This window comes from Cryptomeria japonica, chromosome 2 (genome assembly GCF_030272615.1).
Source record: "Cryptomeria japonica chromosome 2, Sugi_1.0, whole genome shotgun sequence".
Taxonomy (NCBI): Eukaryota; Viridiplantae; Streptophyta; class Pinopsida; order Cupressales; family Cupressaceae; genus Cryptomeria; species Cryptomeria japonica.
This window is the reverse complement of record NC_081406.1, coordinates 605,659,469-605,671,820: the sequence shown is the minus strand read 5'-3', so window position 1 is coordinate 605,671,820 and position 12,352 is coordinate 605,659,469. Positions and strand designations below refer to the sequence as shown.

The 12,352-nt window shown below is 36.8% G+C and overlaps 1 protein-coding gene across 2 annotated transcripts; it reads left to right on the top strand.

The window, feature by feature from the left end:
- Window positions 1-3,587: 3,587 nt before the first annotated feature.
- Window positions 3,588-8,234, top strand: LOC131043869 (pentatricopeptide repeat-containing protein At4g26680, mitochondrial). 2 transcript variants are annotated; one of them, XR_009105606.2, is made up of 4 exons: window positions 3,588-3,723; window positions 6,946-7,025; window positions 7,249-7,355; window positions 7,546-8,234. XR_009105606.2 is itself a non-coding variant. In XM_057977096.2 (3 exons), exon 1 carries the CDS (start codon window positions 3,726-3,728, stop codon window positions 5,997-5,999), a length of 2,274 nt encoding a protein of 757 aa, XP_057833079.2. In that variant the 5' UTR covers window positions 3,623-3,725; the 3' UTR covers window positions 6,000-7,025; window positions 7,249-7,355; window positions 7,546-8,234. The 2 variants fall into 2 exon arrangements, 1 of the variants encoding a protein (XP_057833079.2); XM_057977096.2 differs by having other exon boundaries at window positions 3,623-7,025.
- The last annotated feature ends 4,118 nt before the right edge of the window (window positions 8,235-12,352 follow it).

The window sequence follows — 12,352 nt, the reverse complement described above, 5'->3', positions numbered from 1 at the left end:
CCCCAAGCCATCTTCTATATCAAATCTCCCATTTTCTTCTCCCTTGGCACATGTGTTGATTTACTTAACGCTCGCGCCAAACCCATGGTGCTCATGCTATGCCATAGTTAGATGCACTAACTGACTCCGATTTTGGGTCTATAGACCTAATCAATGCGACTGCCTGCACCGCACTACCCTTTCTCCCTCCCTGACCTAATCCTAATCTACCCCAGCATGAGCGCCCACACCGTGCTACCCTTTCTCCCTTCCTGACCTAACCCTAACTTTCCCTAGTGCGACCGCTCGCGCTGCGCTGCCGTTTCCCAACCCCAAACCTAACCCTACATGTCCCTAGCGTGAGCGCCCGCGCTAAATGCGAGTGCTCGCCCCAGATCCCCTTGTTCTCCCCTTCAACCCGTGAGTGCTTGCACTAACCGCTAGCATTCACACTACCCTAGAGGCGCACGCGCCGAAACGATGATCAACGCGTCCGTCTCGCCAAACTTCTAAGCCTACTCTAAGCCCTAATTCGAGCCTAAATCTACAAAATCACAAAGAGGGTTAGTTGTACATACCGGTGGTCCATAGCCCTAAGGTCTGTCATACCGACGAACCCTCTCGGCGCAATGCTCACATGTTGAAATGTGATCCATCTCTCCTTCTCTTCTTCCAAGCTTTAAAATGCTCCAATGCTTATGTGTGACAATGACCCTTCATTGGGCCCTGTGTGGCTTATATGAACCCCCTTGTGGGCCCACTCCCTTCGTGTTCTCCCTCCTTCTATCTCCTCTTCTATTTTCTCATTCCCCTCTATCTTTCTTTCTCGTTCACTTGTCACCCCTTCTCCTTCATTCTTCTTTTCGAAAATTTTTTGTCAATTTTCCAAAAAATTCCGAAAAAAATCTCGAGGAGGCATACACCACCCTCGCTTTACATTGGGGCATCCTTCTTCTTCTATCTTTTACCCATCGCCAAATTTGCCGCTGCGTAAAGAGGGGCAAAATGTAGATACTTAAATTAATTATTCTAAATAATTAATTTAATTGACTTGCATAATTAATTAATTAACTATGCCAAACCTTATTCTTCTCAATATCAATTAAATATAATTAATATTGTCTCTATAGTCTAGTGATTGATTTATTCAATAAATCAATCTACCTTTATCCCTAACATCAATTCTCTCCAAATTCCTCCTTTCAATTAATTAATTAATCCAGGTGGTTCCTACAAATCACCTTTTTCCTAATCCATCATTAGCCTAATGAATTTATCTAGAAACATCCTTAACCTCACTTACCAATATTTCTATAATTTTTTGTTCCCTCCACTCATTCTCTCTCCTAGTCAAATCCTCCTACAAATCCCACTTGCCCTAATTTCACCTAATCACCCTCCTAATCCCTCTCCTAATAAGTTGCTAGTGGCTAATCCTCATGATTAGCCACAAAGTCAACTTCTTGTCTCCTCATCCAACCACCTTCCTTAAATGCTCCTTTCCTAGGTGAATGTGAGATTTTTAGAAATCTCACATTCCTCTAGACATCTCTTCCTCCAAGGAATTTTTAATTCCTCTTTATTCCTCCAATCCCTATGCTTATCCTTTTTGAAGAATTTTTAATTCCTCATCCCCATCTCCCAAGGAATATTTTATTCCTTTCTCTTCCCTAGGTACATTGGGAAGTCTTCCCAATGAACCTTGAGGAGTGTGGAGACAAGAAAGGCCTTTATGGCATATCTCTTGGTCTCCTTACTTGTCTTGTCATTCTACGTTAGTCCATGTGTGGACTCACATGCAATATTGACCCTTCATCTTGGATCAATCCTAGCCCTCCATTTCTTCTCCTCTTCTCCTATAAATTGAGAACTCCATTTCCTTATTATACATCCAAGAATCACTCAAGTTTATGCCATCAATTTGAATCTAGAACATTCATCAAATACCAAAACTCTAGCCAAATTATCATCCACCCATCACTTAGCCAATTCAATCCATCCCATTCCATCATCCCTTAGCATTTGCACAAGCTTGGAGAGCCATCCACATTCAACAAGAGAGACAATCCAATCAAGCCAAGGAAGGGGTGCAACTTTGGCTTCATCAAAGGCTCAATTCGAAGGAGAAGGAGAAGATTACAAAGGTATAATATTTTTTTAAGTGTTTTTGTGTGTTCATTGCATATTTTACTATATTTGACCATTGTATCTTCACTCCAAATCTTTCCCCCTCTTCAAAATGTTTGTGCACTACTAATCCTTAGCGAAAAGAAAGAATGTCAACCTCGGTGAGATGGGAAACCATTCGATGAAGCTATGTGCTATCATAGATTGAGGAAGACATGCACACTAGTTGAAAATTTGCTATATAGTATAAAAACATATGATGTTCTATATTAACCAATGTAGGCGAACTCCATAAGTAATGTGGTACCTCAAATACAAAATGGGGAGCCCTTTTAATTTTGTTATGAATATAATTCATAGGGAGGATATAGGGGTGGATATTGTAATGGGGGTTAGGGAAATAGAAGAAGGGATGGGGGAAAAAGATTTAGGGCAACCTATTTTAACTATGACAAAGTAGGCACTGTGCCAATGAGTATGGAAGAGAAAAATATAGCCTATGAATTTTGTAGTGATGTAGTGCATGACTCATTTAGTTGTCTCAAGACAACATAATATTGCAAGAAATGATCTAGAACACTTATAATATAAATGTGATAAAATCCCTAAACCTAATGCAACAAAAAGAGAAAAATCCCTATTGAAAATACCTAAAGGAAAGAGACCAACACAAGAAGATGTCAAAAGGTGAAAGTTAAAAATAAATTAAAAATTGACAAATTTGTGATGGTTGGGGGGAGATACTAGAACAAGAACATGGAGATAAAAATAAAATCCTAAGGAATATAGTCATAAGTATTATAAACTGTGAAAATATAAAAGAGTTATGGTGGTTGCTAGAAGATAGATTGATACTAGAAAGAAGAAATAGATTTAGGAGGGATCTTAGAAAGATGAAAAAGAATACACAAGGGAAGACACGATATAATTGTGACTAAATCAAGAAATAACAAGGGAAACATATAAGAAAAAGGAAGAAAAAAAAAGAAAAAAAGAAAAAGATTGAAAGACTAAAAGACTTAGTCATGAATGTACAAGAATAAAAATTGTTACAAAAGCTATATTAGTTATCCAAGTATTAAAATAATTAAGATTTTAGGATGAAAAAAAATCAAGTAAGAAAATGTGATGAAAACTACCAAAAAATAAATAGAAGCAACCAATAATGTTGAATGTCAAATTAAATCATGAGATAAATCGATTCTAGTGACCTAACCACACCTTGCTTCAGTCTTACCTTTTTTGTCGTGTTTTGACGTATGGAGGGGACAAGTTGAAGTGAGAATACCTTGATGGACGACTTAGCAGGCTCAAACAACCTAGCACCCTGATAAAAGTTGAACCTAAGACCTGCATAAGAAAAACCCAAAGCCTTGACACAACCTTTTGTGAGACTTATGATATATGAAATTGAATTTTATGGGTACACAATGAAAAAATGATTTAAGGGATGGATAGTGAAACCCTACACCAATTTATTAAACCTTGAATGGTTCATGGATAAGATATATCTTTTAAATCTTGAATTCTCTTCATTCCTTTAAAACGAGGTAGGTTAAATCTTCGTTCAAATTATTGGAACAGGGAGTAAGCAAATACAAGTCTTCACGATATCTGGTATGAAACACAAACGATTTTTACCCAGTTTCGTTTTTCTAATAAAATCTTCTGTAAAATTGTTATTTAAAATTTCCATAAGATACAGTTCCCAGCGCTATATTAATTCTATGATTCTCGGATCTCTATTCTACATCTATAAAACTGTTTTACGCAATAGATGCCTGCAAAAATTTTCCACGGCCAAAATCTCAACTTCGTTTGGCTTAAGTATCAATTTCAATGTTGTAGCATCGAAAATATCTTGCAGTGAGAGACCCAATTTGGGAATTTGCTGGTACCATACAAGCCCATCCTGTGCAAGCCCTAGTCATCCCATTTCGAAATCTTCTGCATTGTCCTTTATCTATTTGCCCAGACTAACCCTAGAAGAAGAGGGACTTATCCAAAACATCTGTGCTGCTCTCATGCGTGACCAATGGGATTATCTGGAACAATATGCTTCCCAATTAAATAATGGCCATTTGGTTACTGGGGTTTTGCAGCATTTGCTCAGTAATGCTGATTTGTCTCTCAGATTCTTCATTTGGACTGAGAGAGAAAAGGGCGTCAAGCATTCAATCGGGTCATATTGTGCCATTTTGGAAGCGCTGGTTAGAGCAGGTAGATTTATCTATATAGAGCCATATGTTCATAAAATGGCTCAAAACAATACTGATTCTGTGTTTGAAGTATTGAAATCTTTGTTAAAGACATTCAAAGGTTGGGATTCTGCTCCCTTCGTTTTTGATTTACTTTACAAGAGCTACTTATCGTCTGGTATGGTGAAAGAAGCGCTAGAGGCCTTTCATCAGCTGAAAATTCATGGATATTTGCCAACTGTTCTATCCTGTAATAAGATACTTTCCGGGCTGGTCAAATTAAATTGCTTGGAACATGCTTGGAAATTTTATAGAGAAATGATACACTATGAAATTTCTCCTAGCAGATATACTTTGAACATAATGATTAATTCTCTTTGCAAGTGGGGAGAAATTGAGAAGGCAATGGATTATTTTAGTCGAATTGTTGCAAATGGTTTTGTTCCCGATATTGTGACTTTCAATCCTCTTATCGAAGGACATTGCAGTAAAGGCAATGTGAAGGAAGCTTTGACCCTATTCAATGTGATGTATAGGAAGGGTTTAAAACCGGATGCTATTACTTGCATTGCACTGATCACTGGGTATTGTAAAGCAAAGCAGTTTCACGAGGCAAGGAGGCTTCTAAAAAAAATGCCCTCAATGGGTTTGACAGCCAACCTTGCTACTTATAATATGATATTAAATGGCTTTTGTGAGCAAGGAATGCTGGATTATGCTTTCCAAGTAAGGAACGAAATGGTGGAGAAAGGGTTCGTACCCAATCTGGTCACTTACACAGCACTCATACAGAGTCTTTGCAAGAAGGAGAGGACTAGACAAGCATTGCGGCTATTGAAAAAGGGCATTGCTGAAGATGGTTTGGTGCCCGATTGTGTTATTTACACCATACTGATTCATGGATACTGCAAACAGGGAAAAACAAGGGAAGGCCTTTGGCTGCAGAATGAAATGTTGAAGAGAGGGCTCATGCCAGATACTATTACTTACACTGTACTCATCAATGGCTTTTCAAAAAAAGGTGAGATCAAGAAAGCAAAAGTGATGTTCGATGAAATGCTGAAGAGGAATCTGGTTCCCAATTGTTTTACTTACACCACACTGATTTATGGCTTATGCAAGAAGGGTGATTTGTTGGAAGCTTCGGAACTTCTGGATGATCTCCGTGGAAAGGGTTTTGCGCTTAGCACCGTTCCTTACAATGCACTCATTGATGGATTTTGTAAGAATGGAGAAATGAAAAAAGCAGAGAGCCTGAAAAATCAGATGATGAAAGATGGATTGGTTCCAGATTCTGCCACATACAATATCCTAATTGCGGGGCACTGCAAGAAAGGTAATATACAGCAGGCCTTACATTCACTTTCTGAGGCAAAAGATGGAGGCTTTGTGCCAAATGCGTATGGTTATGATGTAGTTATAAATGGCCTTTGCAAGGAAGGAAACAAAAGAGAGGTGAAGCAGCTCTTCAAGGAAATGCTTAGCAGAGATTTAGCTCCCACAAATGGTACATGCTCTGCAGTAGTTAGCAGTAGCACGTTGTCTGAACATAGCAATATGGTTGATGCTTTGGAAGTTCATGATGCAATGGATGAAAAATTCTTGTCTGAAGCAGACAACCTTCTAAATAAACTGGACAAACAAGATTTTCTTCCTGATGTCAGTTGCTATCACTTATTAGCTAAGGAATGCTGAAAGCGAGGTAATTTGTAGGCATCTATGAAAGTATCTAATGAAGAATTAGATGGCGACTCGAGGTCTGATAAGAGCAGCTTTAACTAGACTCGAAGAAATGCTAAATATGATTGAGGATTGATATAGGGTAGGAAAACTCTTTGAGATGCTTCGTAATTGTGTGCTGCAATGGTTCATATGGGCTCCCTGTTTTAGCTAATCATTTACAGTTCTATTGTTAATGGCCAGCGAGAGAAATTAAACAAGTGGAAGGTAGGCTTTATCTCAGAGGAAATCATGAAAAAGCAGTGGTTCCTAATATTTCTGCCTATATTGAATTCATTGATGGTTTCTCCAAGAAGGGCAATATTTAGGAGGATGTGCAGGTACATGATGAAATGTTGTAAAGGGTTTGACAATGTATGCTAATATGTCAAGTCAAATTATTTTCATCCCTTAAATCGGAATTTTTTTCTTTTTTTGATAAATTTCCCTTAATGGGATCCCCTGCCTTCAATGCCATGAGTGGGGTATCTCTTTTGTCAAATTCACTTAAGACTTGCACCTATTCCACAATTGATGTGATAGTTTATCAGATATCCTGTTCAAACATTCAACATTTGTACGCATTAGCATGTAACATGCCTCACAGGGATTTTAACACGTGTCACCACTGTAGAATCCTTGATGATTACAACTTTAGCTCATCCCTTTCAGACAAAAAATCAGAGCATTTTAACAATGGTGACCTCTGCGAAATTCTGCTTCTTACTGCATCACATCCTTGATGCTGACTAAAAGTTACTGCCCGGGTAGATTTAATATGCTTTACTACTGCATGGTAAAAGAGCACAAAGATTCTTTATACCAGTATGGAGGATGCTTGACAGATGCTATATTTACTTTTTGGAGAATGAATTAGTGTGGATGCTAATGACTAATCAAAGGTCTGTGTTAACATTGGAAGATCCAAGCAGCAGGGACCAATGGCTGAATGAGATCATGTAGACACCGCCGACGGTCATAGTCTCTTACACATAGAATCAGGTAGAAAGAATAAGCTTAGAGAAAAAGTATTGTTTAACAAATTAACAAAAGTCCTGTTTATAATAAAATCAGGGTAAGGATTAAAAAATTGAACTTCATTAAAATTGAATCTGTAAACAAGTTGATCTTGTGCAAAGTTTAGAAATGAAATTGTAGATATTGTAAAAATTTGACATCGGGTTCATTAAATGGGGATTAAAAGTGGACTTTGGTGTCTTTACAGCATCATAACAGATATCTCTTATATATGAGATACCAAGCAGAACAATGTTAGCATTGGAAGATCCAAGACTTATGAATCAGTGGCTTAGTGAGACCAGACAGACACTGGTAAGAGTATGATCTGTAACACATGGCAGTCTGGATGGTTTCCTTTTATGATCTCCTATTTCGGTACAAAATATTATCTAACAGAAGAAATATTATTATAGAAAAGTTAAATTTAGAATGGAATCAGGGTAACCAATAAAAAATTGAACTTTTGTAAAATTGAATTTCTAAACAATGTGTATTTCTGCAGAGTCGTTAAGCTTGTAAAGAGTGGAAAGCTTCGATATCAGGATTTTCTGATGAGAATTATCATGGAAACAGTTTCTGGTCCAGTGCCAAGTCAGATTTCTGTTTCGTATGAAACTCCATGCAGGATTTTGTCAGCACTGGAAGATATAAGGGATAAGGACCAATGACCGAATGAGACCAGACAAACCCTGGGGAGGTTTTCCTTTATTCCTTGCATTCAGGCACAAAGTATCATGTTAGGGAAGAAGTATTGCCTTAGTACAGTTTGATTTAGCATGGAATCAGGGGGAGCTTAAAAAAATCAGATTTTTCTAAAAGTGAATTTGTAAATAAGGTGAACCTGTACTGAGTTATTATAATTGAACTAATGGATAGAGCAAAACTTTAGCATCAAGTTCTAATGGGAATTTGCAGTGGAACTCGGTATCCAGTGCCACACAATGTTGCATTTCTTTTTGAGATGGGATTTCAGGTTGAAATCCGTTGGTTGGATAAGATGACTGTGGGAGGCCAGACAGGCACTGATGATGTATTAGCATCACCAGAAGTGTTTATTCATAGTGTAATTCAAGGAAGTGTAGGAAGATATCAATCTTGTGATGAGTTGGCAGTTCATTAAACAGAGTTAAGAAATGCAAGATTATACGACAATTGAGAGGAATAATAGAGTTATTCAAAGGTTCGAAGGAATTATAGGCATTTTGTTCTTAGGTTAGATGGTACAAGCTTTTCTAGAATAAAGCTGAAAAGGTTTAACTTGCAGGAGCATATTCTGATTATTTCTTAGGAGTAATTCTCCCATAGAAATACGCATATTCTGATTATTTCTTAGGAGTAATTCTCCCATAGAGTTGTTCTGATTCTCTGAACATGGCTTACATGGTTGTAGCAATTATTCTTTCAACAAAATTCTTGCTGTGGTATTTATCTTGTAGAACATCATATCTATTTGTATCACCATTTTTATGTATAAAAAAAAGCCCAATAAACTTGTGCAATAGAAGGATACATATAGAATTTGAAGCAAACAGAAAACAAAGCATACAGTATATAGTATTTTATTTGGAAAAATCCTTTCAAGTAAGAAATGCAACATAGTAACCTTGTTCACTATTGCAAAAACTCATCCATTCACTATACAATAAGAAAGCTATTGCGTGCATCCCTAGGTGGACTAGTCTCATCCCTTCTCGCCTGGTTGGGCGTTGGGTAGGGATGCAAGGATACCCTTGGGTAAAAATAAAAATTCCAATCACTGGTGTTCACAGCTTTCAGCAACCAGAAAACATAAAAAGTATATGGCATTTTTTCAAACAATCTTTCACTTGTTGAATACTTTTTGTAAACAAACAAACATCGAGTACAAATAATATGATTCAAACCGTCAATTCAAATTTTTTTCAATGTCTAAACTCATCTTTTGCAATGGATAGGAAGGTGAAGCGTTTTAGTGCATGCATTGAAAGGAGCGTATACATTGGAGAAATAATGTGTGCAAGAATCTTGGAAAGTTTTTCAGATTTGGTGCATGGACATAAAAATGATGTATGCATGCATCCTAGAATGTTACTATTCATTTTGAGGCATATTCATGCTTCAGTGCATGTGCTTATAGCGAGGCATATGCATTTCATGATTTAACACATGTTGATAGATTTGCACATGTATAGGAAAGAAGGATTGGATAAGGTTTGACATAGTTTTTGGTTACATATTAATGATTATTGCCATTTATAGCTCAATGAAGGTGGTTGCAAGTGTTGTAATTGATGGAGTAGTTTGACGAGTTTGACTAGGTCTACTTGGAGTAGTGTAAATTAAGACTTTAAATAGATGCCAACGATTAGAGCATACTAATCCATATTGATGACACTAGCAAAGAGGTGGAAGAGAAAGATGAGCATGTTCTATCAATTGACAAGGGAGATGATTGATTTTAAAGGATATGGAGGATTTTGTGAATTCCAATCAATAGGTACTCAATTTATAATAGAGCTTGAGACCTAGGGAAACCATTACATAGGTTGTTTAGGAGTATTGATATGCCTTATATGAGTTTATCATTAGATATTGATGCATGTGTGGGGCTCATAGAAGAGCTTCCACTAGTTCTAGTGGCCATTATCATAGCTACATATTGTTGCTTGACAAGATTGACCATTTTTCTCCATTGGATTGACACGTTGTGTGGCCTATATGCAAGCAAAGGGTTGAGAGCTTGCTTAGGGATCATGTGTGCTCACACAATTGTATAGGGATATACACCCAACAACATACAACGATGGGAAGAACATAACATCAAAAACACTTTTGTAGATATGCGCTTCGAGACACATTGCAATTTTGAAGCCAATTGGAGATAGATCAAAGAGGTGAGGGTGAACCCTATGTCTTTGTATGGGGAGGGAGGGAGAGATATACACAAATGATTTGGTACAATAGAGACGAGTGTGGATGTGATTGACATGGTAGTGTGATGATTATGGTTGGGTTGTTAGGGTTGGCTAGAGGATGCATTCATTTTGGATCTTTTTTGGACTTTGTGCTATATCTTCGTTTGACATCACTATTTGATCGAGTACTACATCTTTTACTAGGCACAATAATAGTTTGGGTTACAATAGGACGTCTTGGTACAAGGATCACATGTTTTTGCATGGGTGGCCTAAGAGGAGGGCTAATGGGGGCTAAGGATAGACTTGTAGTTGGTGAGGTTAAGTTGGAGGTGTGTGGTGTGTGGTGTGAGTGCAATGAGATATGAGGGATGAAGTGGTGGATGTAGGGGTGATCCCTTAGTATAGGACATGGTGGGATTGACACATGCCTCTTAGATCAATTGACTATTTCAAGATAGGCATTTGCATAGGAGAGGATTACAGTTGTTGTTGTAGAGGTTTAGAGGAGGAGATGACAATGGATAGGTGGGTGACTAGGACATTGCTAGTGAAAAGAGGAGGGGGAGATGACCAATAAGGCCAAGAGCAAGTTTAGAGGTAGTAAGAGATGGATGTAGATATACATGGGCAAAAACAATAGAAGCCACATGCAAGAGTAGCAACATAGGGATAGGAGGGTCAATAGGAGGCAAATAATCTCGAAGAGATTAGCTATAATGCTATCTATGAGGAATTTTTTGTAGGCAGAGCATGACCAAGCGATTATAGAGATTTGGCCATTGTGGAAAGGGATAGTCTAGTGATTGGGAGAGATTTGACGAGAGTAGAGAGGTAATAGTCTATGATATTCCTATGATGCTATATAGATGTAGTTGTAGAGGGTGCAAATGGAGGTGCATATATTGAGATGGGAGTGGAATTAGGCACAAATTCTATTAGTGCCTTAGGGGTTGAGCTAGGCCTTATCAAAGGTGGTTAGGTCTTCGAGGGAGACAACAAAAGCATTGCAAAAGGTTTAGTATTATAGGTCTTTATATGAGCATGCAATCCCAACAAAGTAGAGGGAGGCCTCTTATGTAGAGAGGTCATCATCAAGGGCTAGTGGGTCAACTTGATCAAGAAGATTAGTGTCAATGTTTATGCCTCCATCCCCTCCTTTATTTAGAGGGCTAGGACTAGACATAGGGTAACATGGAGATAGTGTTAATCAAAGCTAGCTAGGATAGCTCCATTTTGTGTTATGATATTTTTGAAAATTATTGTAAAAATTAGCAAAATAGTAGACTACTTAAAGGGGGTGACCTACAATAAAAACTAAATATATGGATTTAAATATTCTATGTCACACCCCATGTTTAAAACAATTGAATTATGTGGATTATTTTGATGTATTTATTTTGGATGTTTTATAAATTGAATATGTATCTACAAATGCAAAAATTAGCAAAATAGAAAACTACTTCAAGGGGGCGACCTACAATAATAAAAAAATAATATATGGATTTAGTATTCTTTGTCACACCCCATTTTTAAAATAGTTGAATTATGTGGATTATTTCGGTTTATTTATTTGGATGATTTATAAATTTAATATGTATACCTAGAATATAATATATTTTCTATTGCTTTGATCATTCCAATGTAAACTTATGTTCGATTGCAGCTAACTATAGATGTTAGTTTTAATAACATGAGAAATTAGAAATGAATTTTTTTTATTGCTAATCTTTTTGATTAAAGCAAAAATAGGTTTTGAGGATTTGGAACCCACAACCAGAAAGTTGTCCAAACATAAGGAACATGAAAGCACATACAACCAAGGAAAAAAGACTGCAAAAATGACAACTTTTTTTTTTGTAAATTTTTTGTTCCATTATAGTTAATGTTAAGCATATTACTAAAGCTATGCATATTTAAGGATACAACCCTAAGTTTTTAAGGTTTGAATAGTATATGTTATTTTTTGGTTAAAAAGATTAAAACAAGTACTTTTTTTTAAAAGTGTACAATCGTAGGTACAGAGGTGTGTATGTGTATACACACATATACTTGTACAAATGAAAGAGTGCTCTATAATATCGGTTCTTGATAATTAGAAGGATACACAATTCTTGTAAGATGAGAAGATATATGACAATGTACCTATCCTAGTATATGGAAAATATACAATTAGTTTACAATTGAAATATTGTCTAGGCTAGTGGAATTGTTTTATGTCTTTTATAAGTTTTTTTGTTGTAACAATGTACCATTGTGAATACCATGAGGTCTCTTGATGAAATGTTTGAGAAAGAGGTGTGTGAACAATGCAAACTAATCATATAGGGATGTGATTTTATATTTTAAAACTGGCCAAAGTAATATAAATGTTGCTTGCATTATTAGTTTACTATGTCCAATAGGTTACATTTT